The 21,193-nt window shown below is 38.8% G+C and overlaps 1 protein-coding gene across 24 annotated transcripts in view; it reads left to right on the top strand.

The window, feature by feature from the left end:
- LOC100752044 (regulating synaptic membrane exocytosis protein 2) overlaps positions 1–21,193 on the top strand; it is a 390,889-nt gene that overhangs the window by 243,090 nt on the left and 126,606 nt on the right. For 17 of the 24 annotated variants that reach the window (XM_035449594.1, XM_027431480.2, XM_035449593.1 and 14 more), the window contains 2 exons: positions 10,396–10,575; positions 11,516–11,625. In XM_035449594.1, coding sequence (XP_035305485.1) covers positions 10,396–10,575; positions 11,516–11,625 — 290 coding nt within the window. The remainder of the gene's footprint in view (positions 1–10,395; positions 10,576–11,515; positions 11,626–21,193) is intronic. The other 7 variants (XM_027431481.2, XM_035449588.1, XM_035449585.1 and 4 more) reach the window with 1 other exon arrangement.

The raw sequence follows: 21,193 nt of genomic DNA, 5'->3' as shown, positions 1-21,193 counted from the left end.
TATTGGCCAACAGTACTTTATTTATCACTCAATAAGACTATCATATACGCAGAAGGACCTCCCCATCATATTAGGTTCATTTGAATATATGTGTTCTTTGATTTCAGTAGCAAGCTGCCCTCTTGACTGCTTTAGCTAGCCTCACCTGTGCTAGCTTCTCCAGAACATTCTCAGGAATACTGTAACTTCCCTTAAGATAGTCTTCTTACTTAACAAGGTTCATCCCTTCTCTTGCACAGTGAACAGCTTTTGAACTTAATACACTCTGAAGGGCATAACTGGAACCGAGTGTTATGACTGTAGGTACTACTTACACTCTGAAGAGCTTGACTAGGGCTGAGTGTTATGGCTGTAGGTACTACTTACACTCTGAAGAGCTTGACTAGGGCTGAGTGTTATGGCTGTAGGTGCTACACACTCTCTGAAGAGCTTAATTAACTAGGGCTGAGTGTGTAAGTTTATTCACTGAAATAGCTACTTTGCAGAATGTCTGCCCAGTTGGGTTGAAGGAAAAGAGCATGAAAAGAATACATACCATGGTAGATATAGAAATAGAAAGAAGATAAAAGATTTAATGAGTAAAATTGAAATTTAATCGGTGAAATACTTGGCAAATATTGGGAACTGAATTTTAGGGAAAGAGTCAAGAAAAACAATCATGTATTTTGGATAACTTGGTACATAGTGACACTGGGGATAAACTTGTCATACTGGGCTACAAGTAAAGTTTTTGAAATTCTGAAAGCACTAAGGAGAAACCGTTAGGAACAACTAAGGTAAATACTATTCAAGCTAATCCAGCTAGTACAAAAATCTGAACAGACAATACCGAAAGAAACAAGTATACACCTATCAATCATATGACCCAGCTTTACAGGCCCTGGCCGTTTACCCCAAAGACTGCCAGTCAGCATATCAAACCTGCTTACCAACGTTTTCCACCGCATTCCTAACAGCTAAGTCATAGAACCAACACAGGTGTCCGACCACAGAGGCAAGGGCATAGAAACTGTGATTTCAGCCTTGAAAAGGATGCAATTAGGTCATTAGCACTTATGGCACATATGCTGTCACAGCAGTGATAATGTAGCCTACTGGGTTTGCAGCTGGAGAGGACTTGGTGAGTTTCCCCACCCAACAGCCTGTTGCAGTACTTTGAAATCCAATTGCCTTCTCAAAAAAAAAAATCTTAATTTTTCTATGTCATTATCTACTGACAACCAGCTGCTTCCCCTCCCCCCCCCAGCACATTTATGCTTTTAATGGTGCTCTTATAATTCCCTGGTATTTTTCTACATCAGATTTTTATATATGTCATATTTTTATCTGTCTTCTTGACAGACTGATGTTTCATGTTCTCTAATACATTGTTCATATTCTACCACCTCTTCAAGCTTCTTTGAGACTGTGCCTTCCTCTCTTTTACTTAGATTAGTTTTCAAAAGTATACTTTTGTTTATTGTTTTTCTCTCCTGGGACAAGGTGTCTCTTTTGTTGCTGGCCCCCTCCTCTGTATCCTCTTTCTATGCCAATTTCTGGATTATAGACCAACTCATCCCATATCCATTTGATTGCCATGTCTATTTGACTGCATGTTTCTGCGTATCGATTCCTTCCTGTCAGCATATATGAAGCCTCCTTCCTCTCTAGTTTGATCCGTCTCCCTCATCTTACTACAGTGGTGTTTCCAATCCCTATAGCTTGTCAACCGTTATCCATGTTTCTCTCTCTCTCTCTCTCTCTCTCTCTCTCTCTCTCTCTCTCTCTCTGTGTGTGTGTGTGTCTCTCTCTCTCTCTCTGTGTGTGTCTGTGTGTGCCTCTGTGTATGTGTGTGTCTGTGTGTCTGTCTGTGTGTGTATGTCTCTCTGTGTGTCTCTCTCTCTGTGTGTGTGTCTCTGTGTATGTGTGTGTCTGTCTGTGTGTGTGTATGTCTGTGTGTGTGTGTGTGTGTGTGTGTGTGTGTGTGTGTGTGTGTGTATGTCTCTGTGTGTGTGTGTGTGTGTGTGTGTGTGTACCACACTTCCTGCAGCTTTCTTGGTGTGTAATATATTATTCTCGTGTTTCTTATTCTACCCCTTTACTATTCCCTTAGCCTTTTCAGTTTTTTTTCCCATCTCTATTCCTTGCCTTTGGGACTACACATTGTTTTTTTAAATATTTTATCATATTGTGACTTTGGACAAAAGTCCAGTTACCATGTGTAGCACATAGTACATCATGTGATGTATGTATCGTATGAATGAGTAAATACTAAATTAGTATAAACCAGTGACTTCTTATACTATCTCTTCAAAAGTGGAGTTCTCTCTCTGGTTAACATGTGTACACAATATTCTCCGCAAGCTACACAGTTGTAACTCCAAAACTCCATTCATTAACTTCCCAAGAAGTTTCTTCTAATAGTTCATCTTCTATGTTTGTTAATAGTTCATGGTTCCTGAGTTTGAAGCTTAACAATATTTCTCGGGTGTCGATCCGTACTTTTGTGTTGAATGTGATTTGGGTGTCTCTGTGAAGCCACAACAGAAACAGCAGCAGCTGCAGCAAGGCTTATGGGGAATTTGTACCACATCCATCCTTTTTCTTTAATGATGTCCTTATTTTCATTTTATGTGCATTGGTGATTTATCTGTATGTCTCTGTGAGGATGTTGATCCCCTAGAACTGGAAATACAGACAGTTGTGAATTGAACCCCAGTCCTTTGGAAGATCAGTTAGTGCCCTGAATCAGGAAGCCGTCTCTCCGGCCCCACATTACACCCATTCTGAGGAAAGCTGGTTGAGTTTCCAAGCTTGAGTAGAGAAACGTGCCCAAGATGGTAGCAAGACTTTGGTTCATATTTTACCACATTGTGCCATGGTGAATAGCGGTCCACAGTCTGTTCCTTAGAGACATGCTGTAAAATGTTACTTTATGGAATCTTCAAAGGACTGGAAAAGTAGTGTCCAGCTAACATCTTGGTGGAAATTTTTGAATTTTTATAGTTAACAAAGCATTGTTTAATTCTGAAATCCACTGAAAATAGAAACTGTATCGCATACACTCAGAATTCAGAGATAAAATGTAATAATTATGTCAAGATTCTAATTTGCTGCATGCTCATTTATAGATAAACAATTCGGCCCATTTTAGTTTTGTTTCTGTTATTTTTTTCAAATAGCAATTAAGTAGGAGAAGTTCTAAATTCCTAATAAGTGCTCCAGTTGTCCTTGAGGAAGTGTATCACAGTGTTTCCCTAACTTGTGATTTCAAATAATGGGTGTTTCAAAATAGCTCTGCAAGCATAATGATACTACCCATCTGATAACAAAAGTTCTGATTAGTAATTAATAATCAGTTCCACGTGAAGTGCGTCTCACTTCCTGAGTAATTAATAATCTTATTCCACGTGAAGTGTGTCTCACTTCCTCTCAGCAGTCTCTATATTTGCACCAGCTTGTTACCAGCTTGCATGAGTCTGCATATATTGTTACTTTTGAGTAAGTTCAGTTGCTTTTAAATAAGATAGTCTTTTTAATTCAGCGGAACTACTCTGTACAGAAATGCTATCATGCCAAGGATAATGAAATCTGCCTCCCTCTAAGTTAAAAAAGGGAGTCTTCTGCATGCGTGATGCTTGTTGGTCTCGTTTTCAGAGTGACTGTTTCTCTAGTCTCTCTTTCCTTTCCCGTACATCCAACATTCCCAGCACCCCCCAGTATTTCTGGCCAGTGATCTGCCGTTGAGCTACACCCCCTATTGTGTCTTAAGTAGAAACAAGATAAACAAGATACTTTTCAGGAAAGGTGAAATTGTCCTTGACACATGGTGAACAATGTGAAAGTTCTATCTTTGAATATGATTCATATGATACTAGTTGTTACAGTAATACAAATATCTGTTATAGTAAGCACCCCTTCGATCTTATTTTAAGGTTTCTGGCAATGCCCTGTAGTTTTTAATGCAATTAATGTCCAGAAAAGTTTCTAGGTAGTCAAGACTTTTTTCACAAAAATTAACACTTCTGCTATTTTCACCTTACATGTTATCACCTACACATGTGCACAAAGGTGAGGCTCGCCTCCCTGAGACTAGGGTTCTTTCTTCGAAGATGAACTCAGTTTCCACTCCTTGAGATCGGGTTTCCATATATGTCTCAGACTAGAATTGAACTCTTGACTCCTGTTCCTTCAACTTTCTAACCTGTATAATTAAAGTGATCTAGGGTCTGGAAAGATGGCTCAGTGGTTAAGAGCAGTGGATGCTCTTCCAGAGGTCCTGAGTTCAATTCCCAGCAACCACGTGGTGACTCACAACCATCTGTAATGAGATCTAGTGCCCTCTTCTGGCCTGCAGGCAAACATGCAGAAAGAACACTCATACTTAAAATAAATAAGCAAATCGGTTTTTTTGTTTTGTTTTGTTTTTGTTTTAAGAAAGGAATTAAAGGGACATACTAGTATATACAGCTCACACCTTGCCTTCTAAAATTAATTTCAGAGCCAGATATGACAGCGCACACACATGTAATTCTAGTATTCAGGAGGTGGAGATAGGCGAACCATGGCCAGGGTATTCTACCACAGGGAGACCCTGATGCAAAAATAAGTAGATTAAGCAGGAGTGATGGCACACACCCATTATCCCGGCACTCAGAAGGTGAAGCAAGAAGACCAGGGGGTCAAGGATATGCTTATTTACATAGCAAATTCAAGGCCAGTCTGGGCTGTATGAGACCTCGTCCTAAAATGAGAAAACTAAAAAATACAGAGATAAATAAATGAATTCGACTATGTAAGAGAAATGAATGGCTAATTCTAAATTACTTTATGTTCCATGGATTCATTTTAAAGAAAAATCTAAGTGTGTCCATGGCCATTTTATAATATGAATATGAAATTTCTTTATCCGTTCAGTGTATGATATTGTCAGGCAGAAGTTAAGCTGACATCGCTAATTTCTGAATGTTTGCTTTGAAACGTTTTTATCATTGTGGTTGTTTTGACTTTTTAAAGATTCATTATTTATTTAGTGTGCACTGGTGTTTTCTATATGTATTTTCTGTGTGAGGATGCCAGAGCCCCTGAAACTGGAGTTACAGACAGTTTATAGACAGTTGAGAGTTGGCATGTGAGTGCTGGGATTTGATCCCACGTCCTCTGAAAGAGCAGTCAGTGTAGAGGTCCCTATAGTCTGTCTGTCTCTCTGTCTCTGTCTCTCTGTCTCTCTATGTCTCTGTCTCTGTCTCTCTGTCTCTCTATGTCTCTGTCTCTGTCTCTCTGTCTCTCTCTCTCTCTGTCTCTCTCTCTCTCTCTCTCTCTCTCTCTCTGGTATTTTTCAAGACAGAGTTTCTCTGTGGTTTTGGAGCCTGTCCTGGAACTCGCTCTGGAGACCAGGCTGGCCTTGAACTCACAGAGATCCTCCTGCCTCTGCCTCCCGAGTGCTGGGATTAAAGGTGTGCGCCACCACCACCTAGTTAATAAATCTCTTATATTTTAATTGAAAATAAGGGCCCAAGGTGGCAAAGGTAATTGAATCCATAGGAAATTGTATCAGATACTTAGGAATTTTAAAAACATTTTAAGAATTGCCAGTTGGACAGAGAAAATGTTTTAAGAGTCTGTAACGATAAGTCTTTCTGCCAAAGCCACCGAGCCCACTGCCACGTGGGCACTTTCCACCACACTGCCAAGTTCTGCTCGCCACCACGTTATGGTCCCAAGTAAGACACAGAGACTTATATTAGGTACAAAGCCGCTTGGCCAATGACTAGGATTTCTCATCTGCTAGCTCAGTCTTAATTATCATAAATCTATATAATTTATAAGACTTATCTTATAGAGGATGCCTTCCGCTGGTGTCCTCTCTTGCCAGCGGATCACATGGCAACTCCATAGGAGGAGGAGGAAGAGATAAGGAAACTACTTCCTTCTTGCCCTTGCTTATATATGAGTCTCCTTGCTATGTCACTTCCTGCCTGGATCACCACTTCTTTACTACATTTCCCAGAATCCTCCTTGACTCCTTGTCCCATCTAACTTGCTGCCTCATTGGCCAAACAATACTTTATTTATCATCCAATAAGACAAACACATACACAGAAGCACTTCCCCCTTCAAGTCAATTCAGCTTCAGTAAATGTCCTGAATATTTTTCCTTGTAAGTCCTGAAGGAATGCTAAGACTTCATGCTCTTTCATTTTTGATTATCTGAGTAAAGGCCAACATTTCAATCAAAACACATCTAAATGGTTTACTTCCTTTTCTGACAGTTTGAAATTAAAACATGATGGCATCATTTCTCCATTCCCTTTCCTCTCTTGAAGTACCCGATACTCTCCCTTGCTCCTTCTGTTACACACACACACACACACACACACACACACACACACACAGTCCTCAATATAAAAACACAGCCTGCTCAGCCTGTATCATGTTATCAGATGTGTAAATTCTTACTCTTTCATCCTGGCCTCTCTCTGTCTCATCACTGTCTCTGTCTGCCTGTGCTAGCCGATTGCCGTGGTGGCTCTTCTTACAATTCTAAAATGCAGTGACAAGGGATTGAGGGTTTATTAGCGAGTTTCCTGTTCAAATGCATTCATTACACAGTGCAGTCCTCTTCACAGTGCAGTCCTCTTCACAGTGCAGTCCTCTACACAGTGCAGTGCTCCTCACAGTGCAGTCCTCTTCACAGTGCAGTCCTCTACACAGTGCAGTGCTCCTCACAGTGCAGTCCTCTTCACAGTGCAGTCCTCTACACAGTGCAGTGCTCCTCACAGTGCAGTCCTCTTCACAGTGCAGTCCTCTACACAGTACAGTGCTCCTCACAGTGCAGTGCTCCTCACAGTGCAATCCTCTTCACAGTGCAGTGCTCCTCACAGTGCAGTCCTCCTCACAGTGCAGTCCTCTTCACAGTGCAGTCCTCCTCGCAGTGCAGTGCTCCTCACAGTGAAGTGCTCCTCACAGTGCAGTCCTCTTCACAGTGCAGTCCTCTTCTTAGTGCAGTCCTCTTCACAGTGCAGTCCTCTTCTTAGTGCAGTGCTCTTCACAGTGCAGTCCTCTACACAGTGCAGTGCTCCTCACAGTGCAGTGCTCCTCAAAGTGTAGTGCTCCTCACAGTGCAGTGCTCCTCACAGGACTTGTATTAATCCAGAAAATTACAAGTGAAAACATAGGAACTATTTTAAACAGTGACTAAAATTGTAAACTTCTCACAAATGGAACTGGAATGGATTATTGAATCACCTTTTAAACCACAGTTGAATTATTTTCCTGAAGACTTAAATTTATAAGTGAAGTCTTCTTGTTTATGTTGTGTACATTTTAATAAAACGGTGACTACCCCTTTAAAAACAATGTTTTTCTACCTATCATAAAATGAAGTAAGTAAATTAGGATTTCTAGGAAAAATGTTATATTGGAGTAGAAACCACAGCTGGAGAACTCCAATTAAACACTGAAACATGCTAACCCTTGCGACAGTTACTGTTTCCTACTTTCAGTGTTGCTCTTGGGGTCCTGCATGCACTCCTGTTGTAAACGGACGTCCACTCCAGTGCAGCTAGAAACGCTGGGCTTTCCTGTCTGCAGCCCTGGGGTGACGCCTGTGGGGCTGTGTCCTTCCCCCAGTGCTGCTGGGACTTTCAACCGCTAGGCCTTCACGGATCACTTCTATTCTTTGCTGGCGCTGGGCACAGAAAGTACAGTTTGACTGTGTGTTACAAAATCTGAAACATGGTAGCTTTCCATTAGTGCGACAGTGGTTTGTTTGTTTTTGTTTTTGTTTGTTTTTTTAAGGAAAATTCTATCTAATACTGTAGTCATTGTTTTCTTTCACTTATTAACCTACTTCCACTCAGTCTATGATGATTTTGTTTTTCATATTATTTGTAGTAATAAAGATGTCTGGAAAAATATTAAAATTCCCTATAATTATCAAAGAATTTTCACTAAGGAAAGAAAAATCTTTATGAGGTATTTTTCCTGAGGTGAGGATATTTGTTCTATAAGTAAACAGTACCCCTGTGAGCCATGAGATATGGCAGTATGTTTTCTTGTTGTTGTTGTTGCTTGTTTGGTTTTTTATTTTTTCAACCTTTTTTATTTGAATTAGAAACCGGATTGTTTTACATGACAATCCCAGTTCCCTTCTCCCACCCGTCCTCCCCTACCCCCCCAACTAAAACCTTATCTGTCACATATCCTTTCTGCTCCCCCTGGATGGTGCGGCCTTCCATAGGGGGTCATCAGAGTATTTTGTATCCTTTGGGACAGAGCCTAGGCCCACCCGTGTGTCTTGGCTCAGGGAGTATCCCTCTATGTGGAATGGGCTCCCAAATCCACACCTATGTTAGGGGCGAGTACTGGGCTTCTACAGGAGGTCCCGTAGATTTCTGAGGTTTCCTCACAGAAACCCATGTGAACATGGGCAGTATGTTTGAATTAATATTCTGTCCCTCACCTGGAATTGTATATCAACTTGTTTTAAAAATACAGAATCGGGGGATGGCTAGGGGCAGGTGGGATGTTGGGGGAGGGGCGGGAGAGGGAGAAGGGATTGACATCTGAAACAAGCTTGCTCCTAATTTGAACTAATAAAATAAAAAAATACAGAATCAAAAAAATCAAACTTTATGATGTAACATGCTATCTATCTATCTATATGAGATATGCATGCAGTGGATATATATTATATACACACAAACTTAATTTCTTATCTAGGTACGAGCAGATGAAATTTTTGACAACTGAATGGAAGCCGGCTTCCTATTGTGACCACTGTTAGATACTTTACTAAGTTTTGCCGCCACATGCTATGCGGGAGAAATGTTTATTATTAGTGTAGGTTCACGATAAATCTTTGAAATCTTGAAGTGTAAGAAGGGGCGAATAGCTGTGCGGCCTTTTGTTTTTACCGGCTGTGGCAACAGGCAAGACAGGAGGCCTTGCACTAGGAACCGGTTGTAAACTATCGGCCACATTTATTTTCAAAAACAGAATTTCAGAAGGATAGAATTATGAATTTTATAATTAAATTCATTTGATTCATCTCTTTAAATGTAACCACATATCGTGTATGAATTTTGGGTTGTGAGCCTAGCCTTTAACAGCTGAGCTATCCCTCCAGCCCTGAATTTATACTCAATTGCGGGTGTTACGGCGTTTTGGCTGTGAGGCTGTCCTCTAAGCCGAGCTGTCTCTCTGCCCTTCTCTTCTTCTGGATGTCGTTATGGAAGAGCACTGAACTTCACATGGAAAATCAGCCCCATTGATTCAATCATAATAGTTCTTGAAGTGATTTTACTTCTGTTTTATTTTATGACTTTAAAGAATTATGCCCAGATATAAAATAATATAGGATGAATCCAGCACTCTGCTCCTAATAGTGTTTGTTCTTCCAAAACTGAATGACATGTAATTCATGAGACTGAGGATACTGTCTCCTTGTTTTCTTCCTTTTCTCTATTTGCCCATTTTTCCATTTCCAAACATCAGAGTGTTTTTAGGTAAATGTGAATGCTCATGACTTCAGTGCTTGCTTTCTCTGTGGTCTATAAACTCTTCCTTCGCTGTGGCTGTGGCTGCAGTCGGGCCAGGAGGCAACAGTCTGAAGTGGATTTGGGCACATTTGTTACTTTTGAGTTCTAGATCCAAAGTGATGTTTTTAGGTTTGTCTTCCAACAGAATGATACCCATTTATTGACCACACTAGGGTATGTAAGCACTACGGTAGGCTCCAAGAGCCGAGTGTCAGCAATTACTGCTCATATAGGTGTAAGTATTCTTGCTTCTTCTACAAGAATTCAATTTTAAAGGTTGGAGAGCTCACCAGTTCTCTGCAGAGTGATTTCTGTTCGGAGGGTGCGTTTAAATATGGATGCACACTTCCAAGCTGCCCTATTTTCCTGGAGCCCCAGTTTCATTCTTGTGTTGAAAACATTCAAGCTGTCAGTCAGTATATATACTATGGTAATGCTATTGGCATTGTTATACCCCCCTCTGTTTGCTGATAAACACCCTGCATAACCCTCTCTCTCTCCTCTGGAAAACACTAGGAAACACGGCTGGATGTCTTTAAACTAGAACAGACCATACAGTCACAGGTCACATGCTATCTTTATTTCGGAAAACAGGTGGCTGGGGTTGCAATGACCATAACTGAGCAGCTCAGTTATAATTCAGTTATGGGATTGCTAACAGACTCAGATTTGGGATGGTTAGAACTTCTTAAGTCTAGTCAGAATTTACTCAGGATGTGTTGGGAAAAAAATCTTTTTTTTTGTTTGTTTTGTTTTTTTTGAATACATAGTAACTTTAAGCAATTTTTTTTTTCAAAATCAGTTTGATGCATCATGAGCAAATAGCAGAAGGGCATTAAAGGTCAACTGAGCTGCTTTCTGACTGACATTTCAGGGGCTGTGAAGCACCAGATACACAGCCATATCTCAGATGCAGATCAACAGAACAGCGGCCTCTCCCAGAGCGGACCACCGCCCGCTCCAGATCCTCGGAGCGCGCTGACACAGACCTCATGAGGTCCATGCCTTCATTAATGACCGGAAGATCAGCCCCTCCCTCACCTGCCTTATCGAGGTGAAAGATAACTCGATCAGACTAACTCCCCCCGCCCGTCTGCGCTACCAACACACCATTTTATTTCCCCCACGCTCAGTGGTCTCCTCTGTCATTTTTTTTTTTTTTTTTTTTTTTTTTTTTTTTTTTTTTTGGCCGATCACCACCAGCACAAGTCAATACTAACCCTGTCCGTGTCCACACACTATTTATATCCGGTGGATATGATAGTGTGTCGTCCCATTGCAATTTGTTTCTGAACTGTCCTGATTGCATTTGTTGTGCGGTTTCTCGTGACTAACCACGAGTCCCGGGCAAACCCTGTCATAACCATCACGTTCTTCCACAGAGTGAGAAATTGCTGTGTTCGTTAGTCACGACCTCCTTTATAACAATCATCAACACAGTAAATAAAATTTGTTCCTTTAGTTTCAATGGGCATTAGAGTCAGATTCCAGAATTTTCCTCAGCTGAATTTTGAGTTGCTTGCGATTTTTTTTTTTTTTTTTTGTAGATTCATGCGATGTTTTCTTTATACAAAAAAAAAAAAAAAGGATGTTTAGTATAAACTTAAGTAAAAATCTGATCGGGTCAAAGGAGGAAGGTTAGTTTTAAGAATTTAGATAATGGTAGAAAACGCATAAACTTTTATTTTGTTTTAAGTTGTAGGATTTTTCTACTTGCTTGCATATGACTAGCTCAGTAGTACATGTTACTGACTTCATGGATTTTACTATAGGCTCTATGTGCATGTATGTGTGTATGTACACATATTACACCAAAACATACACATTTTTTGGTGTTTATGTAACTGTTCAGATGTCCACATTTTGTCCTGTTCTCTTCTAACCAGCAGCAAACCACCTTTAAAAATCACACCACCACAGCCGTTACGTAAAACAGCTAATGTACTGAACGTACTTAACACTGACTGAACACGTGTCAATGGTCCATCTCGTAGGTCTCACCCTCGTACCGGGTCTGTCCAGACAAGTCCATCAAGCACCCCAGGAACGGGAAGAAGGGGTCGGCAGCTGCCACAGCTTCCCCCAAAGGGAACACTGGAGAGAAGTAAGTTTTCAGTTTTCTAATTATGCCCTGTAGGAAATCCACGCGGAAGTTGAGGCGAATCAAGATTTCCTACCGTCTTTGCGTTGTTTTCTTTCCGTATCTAGTTACAGACATGGCTTCCTTTGACAAGCTCTATTTGTGAATATAATAAATATTGCATGTAAAAATTATACTCGGAGATAAAAAGAAGCACCCGTTACTCATTTTACATTTCAAATTTAAGTAAGTGTGTTTAAAAGTAGTTCTACGTTAACAGCTGGATTATAATGTCTTTGCTATACCCAGGACTGGGTATATGTTGGTGATTACACAATGTTTATTAGTGATTAGCTAGATCGGTGTTCACACACTGCAGAGGACGGGTTAGCAGATGCACAGCAATGCGATCCTTCTCAAACTGGAATGCAGCAACAGGTAACCTTGAGTACGCAGGAAAAGTTGCATGCTGTACTGATGCTTCTGATAACTGTAGATTTGCTGCGTGAAAAGCTGACACACTTGAGCACACTTCTCAAGCAGCTATACCTCTTGGTTAAAGTCTCTGAAAGCATAGAGAACAGGACAGTATAATTTTAACATCTTTTAAACCACAGTCCCTCTGTTTAGTAACTTTTTAAAAATCCGAATCACCATTTAACTTTTCTGTAGTAGGCAATATATTCTATAACTTGGAAATATTCTGTTGTCTTTAACCCCTATGCTTTGGTTTCCTGTCATGTGCCCCCCCCCCCCCGTTTTCGTTTTATTTTGTTTTCTCCAGACAGTGGAGTCAAGGAGCTAGACCCTTATGAAGGTCTGTACTTGAAGGAGGGTTTGTTTGTGTGAAAGCCTCTGGGGGGCCTGGGCAAGCAAAAGATAAACCCAACTGCAACTGACATCCCTTCGTTTATATGGCTTTATATATGGTTAAATTGTTTTGTTTTCTAGTTTCTAGCCAAGTACTCAAATTTTATTTTCCGTGAAATGACACCTTGGATTTAAATCTTGATTCAAGCCAGAGTGCAAAGAGTTTAACTTCTTTTAAATAACTAAATAATACTAGTTCTTACAAAATATTTAATTTACTTTTTAAACAGAATTCTGGGTTTTGATTGAGACTAATCAGGAATATCAGTTGCAGGTTGTGTTTATGCCACTGAGGGCATATACATAGTCTGAGATAGTTATCATTTTATATTTCATTTTGTAGTTATGATGACTTTCTTATTTACGTTAACTGTCTTCGAAAGAAGATGTTGAGCTAGATAGTGACTGTGGCTTGTGTCTCCTGTTTCCTGTTGTAGCCTAGAGTATATCAAGGGTAAATATGACACTTTTGTGCCTTTATTAACAAACACTGCATTATACCTCGAGAAAAAATACTGAGTCGTAGTACGTGGACTGTCAAACATTTGCCAGTATGATAAAAATCTGCTATTTTAGAACTTGGAAATTGCTGCTGCTCTTTTCACTTCTGAGCTTCCAGCACGTAGAATGATTTGTAGCACATTGTAGAACGGGAACACTGTCTTCAAAGAGTGCAGTGATGCCTCAGGTGGTATATAGATTACCACCGAAAACTTGTCATTCCTTATATGTTTGTAGAAAAGTCGTATCCCTGTGACGTTGACAACAAATTCATACATGGCTTGCATCAAGCAGCAAGTGGCTTTTTTTCTTGTGGAACCTTTTGATGTAAGCCGTGCTCCTGTTAGTTGCTACTGACTGACTGTCGACTTCTGTGGTGCCTTCTGCTTCTCACCGACCATAATTCTCCACAGCACCGCGGTGCTGGGGCTGGTGCTCCCCTCTCCTGTCAGATAGAGAGACTTGCGTGGCATTGCTGTAGCGCTTGACTGTGTCCAGAGGACTAAAAGCTTGTGTTTTTTAAATGGTTTTTCATGAGTAGTGTGCAGTTTTTGTCCCCTCACAAATTTACAGTTTCTGTTTTTGCATCATTGGTAGCAAAAGTCTGTTGAGGTGTAGATAGCCTCAAGCTGTGCAGGGCTAGCTGTGGGAGAAAACCACCCTGGCTGCTGAGGGGAAATGCAGGTTTGAAGAGTCAAGGGCTCCTGTGAACACTCTCACTGCTGGGTTTTTGTTTTGTTTTGTTTTGTTTTGTTTTCAGGTAGAGTACTTTAAAACCACTAATATCACTAGCAGTCTCCAGTAATGTCTCTAATTATGATTTTCTGCTTTTTATTTCATAAAGGAAAGAGGCACAAAACTTCCCTGTTCTTGGCAGTGTGGACGAGGTTTTGCTTAGTTTGTATCACTTAACGGAACTGGCTGATGAATGGATGAATGACAGCATCTTCAGATGAGTTAAATACTGAGGCTCAGAGCCCCATGAGCCTGTAGCTCCTTCAGTTTTAAAGGGTGTAGTGACTCCCTCTTCTGCATATCCAAAGTTAAAGGTGCAGGAGTCCAAAATAGACTATCGATTGAGTCCAGAGTTGACCTTCTTCCAAATGGTTGTTAGATATTGTCATTAATGGCATTTCTAGTATAAACATATTTATTCTACCTTTAGCAACTAAAAAAAAAGCACACTGTAATTTAACTATGGCTTTGAGTAATTATTTTATCTAGTAACTAAATTAATTGAAATATATATTTTGATATTGAGGTTGATATTTTTTTCAAACTCTCTTTGCCAAAAATCAAAAATGTGCAAAATGAGAATGATATAAAAGTGCAATGTATTCAACAACTATAAGACATTATCATTATTATTTTTTAAATCCTAACTTTGATGTATTTCCATTTTGTAAAAAAAAAAAAAAAAAAAAAAAAAAGGGAGTTTATACCGGCCTAGCTCTGGTGGCGCACGCCTTTAAACCCAGCACTCAGGAGGCAGAGGTAGGTGGGTCTTTGTTAGTTCTATGTCATCCTGGTCTGCAAAGCAACTTCCAGGACTGCTAGGGCTATACAGAGAAACCCTCTCAAAAACCAAACAAAACAAAAACAAAAAACAAAAAAGGGGAGTTTGTAATGTCATTTCTTCTTCCTAGAAGAAAATTTATATAATATTTTCCTAAAAATATACCTATCATAGAGGCAAAAACTTGTGCCCTCTGATTTATCTATCCACATATTCCAAATCTTCTAGGGGGTCACGTTTCTGTTGCCAGCTGTGATAATGCATTGGGGATTTGTTTTCAAAGGCATGTCAGAAATGCAATATGTAACTTACTTTTCTTTTTATGAGCAGCCATTGTTTCATTACAAATGATTTGTTTGTTTGCTGTCTTCTAAAACTAACAGCTAGACTCCTGGTCTTGTCTTCTTCTTTTACTTTGGCAAATACAGAAGCTAATGAAGACATTGGGCGTGTGGAAGAAGAGGGGGTAGAAAAGGAGGGCGAGGAGGTCAAGGCAGGTCTGTCTGTCTGTCTGACTGTGTGTCTTCTAAATAAGTTAATGTCCCCCAATTCCATGACGCCATAAGAAATGCTATAAAGCCTACTTCAGAGTATTTGAATATTTTCTTTAATGGTGAAAACCAACTAGAATTACAGACAATGTCTTTGGCCTAAATACATACATTGCTTACCACAGCTTTTTCTTTATGTTCTGGCTGTTCCTTTACCTTCTGGTGAATAATCTCTGTCAGCTACCTACCAGAAATCTCCATCTCCCTTATGCTTCCCTGGAGAAGGGCGCCCTTTTCTTGTCTAAGGGTTGCAAAAGTAGGAGGAGCACATTTTAAGGATATATAGAGAGAACAGAAGATACTGACTTTAATAGACTATGACCACTTTCCCACTATTGCATTTCTTAAATAAGAACCAGTTTCCTTGGCTTTCTCTTCTCTGTCCAAGCGCAGTATCGAGGCAACAGCCACTCCTCTCTACAGTGTCTAATTTTTGGAGGCTACGTGGGCTTTTGTTCCTTCGGTTTTGTAATCACAACATAATTGGATATCGAATTCTGTAAAATATTATATACACACAAATACATTTGTCTGATTTTATTGAATTGTCACTATAGTTGTTTGAACCTCGGAATTGGATCCTAATCTTACCTAAGTTGATGTCTTGAATTTTAGCTTTCTATGAAATCTGCAGAATAACTTTAAACCCATTTTTTAAGTCTTTAACTGATCTTTTCTTTTAATATATGAATTTAAGTGTGCGTTTTAAAGTTAGGCTGTACCCTTTCCCCTCTCTTTGTCATTGTAAGAAAACAATGCCTTTGAGTAAATTGTGCCCAAGAAACATGTTCATGGATGCATTCTTTGAACAGAATTTGTATTTTTAAAACAAAGACATTATGCAGGTAACATTCTAATTCATCAAGTGGGCGAGTTATCCATATGTATTTGATACTGGGAAGAAAGGCGATCTTAGTTGCTTGTTTATAGAAATATATACTTACTTGTATCCCATTCTGAATTATCAAATCTCCTCAAGACTAGAATTTCAAATGCCTTTCATTTTCCTGGCTGATATAGAGTTAAAATTTAATGAACTGTGGTACTGTAGTATATTTTCCATTTTCGCTTAGTTGAAGAACTAATGTTTCTGTTTTCCTGTCCTTTTATAGCTCATATTAAGTCACTCAAGTTCTGATTCTTTTACACTTAAGGAATCAGATGTATGGTAATTTTAGTAATTTTAAAGACAGTCCTAATGAAGATTTCTGCAATATCTGTGTCACTTTTGTTTTACCCCTTAACATAGAGAAGAATCTCATTTTCCAAGCCAGATTCTCACCTATGGCTCATTCTCAAGTACTTAGTAAATTACATTAGGTAATATCATAGCGAAACAAAACAAAACTACCTAGCACATAACCAATAATACAAAATATTTTTTTTCTTATGGCAGCTTTGACTCCTTTTCCTGCAGAATAGGAAACCTATACTGCATATACTTTATCCTAACGTGTGCAGTGTGGGTGATGTGTTAATGCATGAATTTGTTTTTGCAATGCATGTTTCATTCTTTTTTGGAGTGCTTTTTATTTGGATTGTTAATGACCTTAATTATTAATTGTTGTTGTCTGGTTTCAATGTTAAAGACAACGGGGAAGAAACATCAAGCTCACCTAATAATGAGAAAAAAGGCAAGTCTGAAATGGCTTTTCTGTGTATTAGACTCAATGTATTGATATTTGCAATGTGTATGAATATACTTTAAGTTATGGAGATATAAGTCCTAGTCCCAGCTTCAGTCATTTTTAAAATATGTGCTGTATTTATTTCTGAATAATTATTTAGCCTCTAACATGTTTACCTAGGTTGATAATGCAGCTCAATAGCATAGCATTTGCCTAGCATGCTCAAGCGTGTGTGTGCGCGCACAGACACACACACACACACACACACACACACACACACACACAGTAAATAACTTATTGATGCTAATGCAGCTCTATATTAAACTGTACAGATCAAAACTGAGAAGATGTGTTTTGTTGATCACATTAAGTTGCAAAATTCTGAAGAAAATAGTGATGGCATGTTACCCTTTTTAAAATATTTTTTTTAAATCTAGAAATTATTTTTAAAACAACACTACTTAAAATAAACTCTCGAGAGAATAAAACAGTTGTGAGTTCAGCAATGGTAAATAATCATAAACATAAATAATCAGTTGTAAACATTTGTAGAACCACCATTTCTATACACATGAACTACAATGGGGCTGAGACAAATAAAGAGGTGATTGACATTTAATATTTAAACTCAGGGTTCAAATTACTGATGACTCAACCCCATTGCTTATCACACCTGAATTCAAAAGATCACGCCTGAGCTTTGAAGTAATTAAATGACCCAACATGGCTACCTGTATCTATTCGCAGCATCACTGTTTTATTTGTTACATAAAAACTAGCAGCCTTTAAACACTGTAGCATTTGATCTTTTGCTATTGAACGAAATTAAAATATTAATATTTTTGCATTTCAGTGACTTAGTTGAGATGGATTTTCATCTAAAACAGTGGTTCATAACTTGTGGGTTTTGTCCCTTTGGTGGTCAAATGACCCTTTCACAGGGGTCATGTAAGACCTTTGTAAAATACAGATATTAACATTTTGATTCATAACTGCAAAATTACAGTTATCAAGTATTAGTGGAAATACTTTTATGGTTGGGGTCACCATACCATGAGGAACTATAATAAAGGGTCGCAGTGTTAGGAAGGTTGAGAACCACTGATCTAAACTCTTTCCATCATTTGTCAATAATGTTTGCAGTGTTCTACATAAGCTATAATTTATCACTTTTTTTATAATTTTATCAGTTATAAATATTATCTGTTCTGTGATATGATTTAAAAGGTGAGAGTGGTGTGAAAATAGAAACAAAATTAAATCACATCATATGCTATAAAAATGCATATTAAATTGGATTCAAGTGAACTCTCAAAAGTGTGTTTTTGACAGTTACCGATCTCTGTGATGTTTCTTAGAACCTGTGAAAGAAAAATTCCATATGCATTTAAGTATAAACCAATGATCTGAACAAGCACATCTTCACGTTGTCATTCAGTTATTTGGATGCGCACTTGTAAGCACTTTGGCTGCCGTATTAGGTGGGAAAGCTTTATGTTAACATGGACTCTGTTTCCTGTGGGACCACTGGGCTAAAGACTCTCGACTCTGACGGCCTATTCTCTCTACCGTTACTCGGCTCTTTCTGTAAGCTAGACTCCTGTCCAGCCATCTCCTCTAGACTACCACCTTCCTGTTTCCATTTCCTGTATGCAAATGTCCCTGTTGATGGTGATTGGCCTGTCTTTTTACTCCTCACAAACTTGTTATTTGCCTTTACATCACTGTAAACATTTTTATCACACACAACAGTCCTGTGTGTGTTATAAATAAGCCTAGCAAGATGTTAATGGGTAACATTTGAAAGAGCTATGAATGTTTTGTAATTAATATTTGGATCTTTGTATTTTCTACCTATTATTGAGGTCAAATATCTGGTGTTATATTTTATTGTTTTGTTGTATAGCTTTGTATATATGGTTTATATTTAATAATACTCAGACAACTTTCTAAGAGAGAAGTAAGTTTTGATTTCTATGTATGCTTTGAGAATATTTTTTTCTTCTACTGTCTCTCCTATTACTTCATATTTTGCTATTCTCTAACAACTTATTTTAATACTGTGAAGTAGTTAGAGCTTCTAACACATTGAAATGGAATTATTGTTGAGTACCACCCTGTGCTGGTACTGATATCACTTACAAAATCTTCGCAGTAATCAAATACATGTAGAAAATCAAATTATGAGTAGCAGGTCTCTGAAAGGTGAGGTGTAGAGAATTAGGTCTCTAGGAAGGATGAAAATGAGAAACACTTCTGTATAACTTTGCTTGCCACCTAGATTCACTATACATTTTCTTTTTGAAGTAATTTAGCATATTTAAATTGCTTCAAATAATATTTTCATATCGTAAGTACTACGTCAGTGTTAGCTGTCCTTAGTATAATTTCTTGTGCCAATCCTGGATACTCTGAAAACAGTAGTTTTTAATTTAGAGTCAAATTTGATTATGACCATCTTCCTGAATCAACTCTACTGTTTTACACACACACACACACACACACACACACACACACACACACACACACACACGCACAGAAGTTCCTTACTGGTGCTATTCATTAACTAGTTGAGACAAGAAACAATACCAGAATAGAAATGAATAGATTAGATTACAACTCATGTTATTTTGAGATGTTTGACTATGTTCTCTGAACTTATATATACATGCTTATATGTGTATCTAAAAATTAATACATAGAGCTATAAAATATGTTTGCCACACAATTTTGCCTGAGGGTTCTTCAGTCCATTGCTACTTTTCAGGTTTCTTAGTGCGTAAAGAATACACTCTACGTCAGATTCCTGAGTCTTATTATTATTATCTGATTATCCCTTCTAAGACTGTGAAGTTTCACTGGGCTTCAATGTCCTCTCTTGTCAAGTAAAATTTCGCATAGGGTTTTGAAGATGTGGATAATGGAATCTATTGTCACAAGCATTTTTGCTTCTAACCAATTATTGCCTTGTTACTGTTGTTTGATGATATTACATAATTTTAGAAAATTAGCACACACATCGTAATTGGCCAATTAGTGATTAATTAGGATTGCCATTTTATAGTCCTTCCCCATAAAATGTGCCATGAGCTGTCTATAAAGTATTTTGCTTCTCAAATGAGTAGCTTTCAATGTATAGCTGTGTGTGGTATTTCACATTTAGTTAACTAAAAATAACAAAGAAGTGAAAATGCAGAGGGGGGAAGAAATAAAGACAAAAACGAGGAAGGAACAAACAAAATGCAGGTTAGTAAGGTAATAGACTGATGGTCTTGAATTCCTTGTAACAGCTGTTTGCTTCTGTATGCTTGCTAATTTTGCAGGCTGGTCATAACGGACAAGGATGTTGGTTCTTTGTTTTGCTGCCTTTCTGTATTCTTACAAATGATGTCAATGCAAGGGAATAGGAATAACAGTGTCTTAATTTTAAAACAGAATTGATACCTATAGAGGAGTAGATTCTGTCACAGAGTTGTGCATACCGCATTCCCTTCCAGTATACGTAAATCACAACATGTCTAAAGCTAACACTAGTGCCAAGCGTCCTTCACAATATCATGAGTTTTTGCTTTGTGCTTCTGAGCAGGATGGGTTCCTATATTTATGGAAAAGTAGCTTGGTGGCAGTGAGCAGGAATGGACTTGGAAGATAGTATACTAAAGGCATATAATGTTTAGGGTGTTTAAGATTGTATGGCCCAATAAAAAGCAGAGGTTGCAATAAAGAGGAAGAATATGTGTAAGATTTTCTCTCTCAATACAAAGTTGTGTGGCTAAATATGTGTAAACTTGTGTTTTCTCTTTTCTAACCTTAGCCTTTCTGTGTCTCTCTTAGAGAAGCCTTGCCTCTTATTTTACAGTCTCCACCTTCTCTCAAATGATTCTGTCTATACTCCTGAATCCTTTGGCAACTGGCTAGGTTTAGGAAAAGGTTCCTTTGAATTCATGACTTTCATAGCTACTGGTCAGGTCCACACCACTGCTCTCTTACTAAATATGATTGGTGGAGCATCCTTTCTAGAATCTCGAAGGTAGGGCGATTTCTAGAATCAGGAGGTGACTTGGTGTAGAGGAATGAGTGTCCCAGGCTCCCCTGTTTTGTGGGGTCTTTTTGCTTCTGTCTTTTGAGATAGAGTCTCACTGTAATTCTAGGATTGGGAATCAGAGGCAGAAGGATCACTGCAAGTTTGAGACCAGTCTGATCTACATAGTACTAGGCCTACATAGTAAGAACCTGTCCCCCCCAAAATCAGCAAAACCGCAAGCCTCCTTGGGATTAATTGGAATACTGGGATTGTCTCCTACACCTGGACATTAGCATGGTCTGCACTTTAGAACCGGGGCTCAGAGCTCTGTCTGCACAGTATGTCAGCTGTCCAAACCCTTGCTTTGAGGTTCATTGGGAACTGAGGGACAGCACATTTCTCCTGTTGCCAGCGAGCTGCTGTGAGACTTGATCGCCTGTTGACCAGGATAATTATTTTGTTCTGATACTCATCAGCTGCTTGTGTTCATACTATTAAAACC

The sequence above is a fragment of the Cricetulus griseus genome, chromosome 10, assembly GCF_003668045.3.
Source record: "Cricetulus griseus strain 17A/GY chromosome 10, alternate assembly CriGri-PICRH-1.0, whole genome shotgun sequence".
Classification (NCBI taxonomy): Eukaryota; Metazoa; Chordata; class Mammalia; order Rodentia; family Cricetidae; genus Cricetulus; species Cricetulus griseus.
This window is presented reverse-complemented; position numbering and strand designations above follow the sequence as displayed.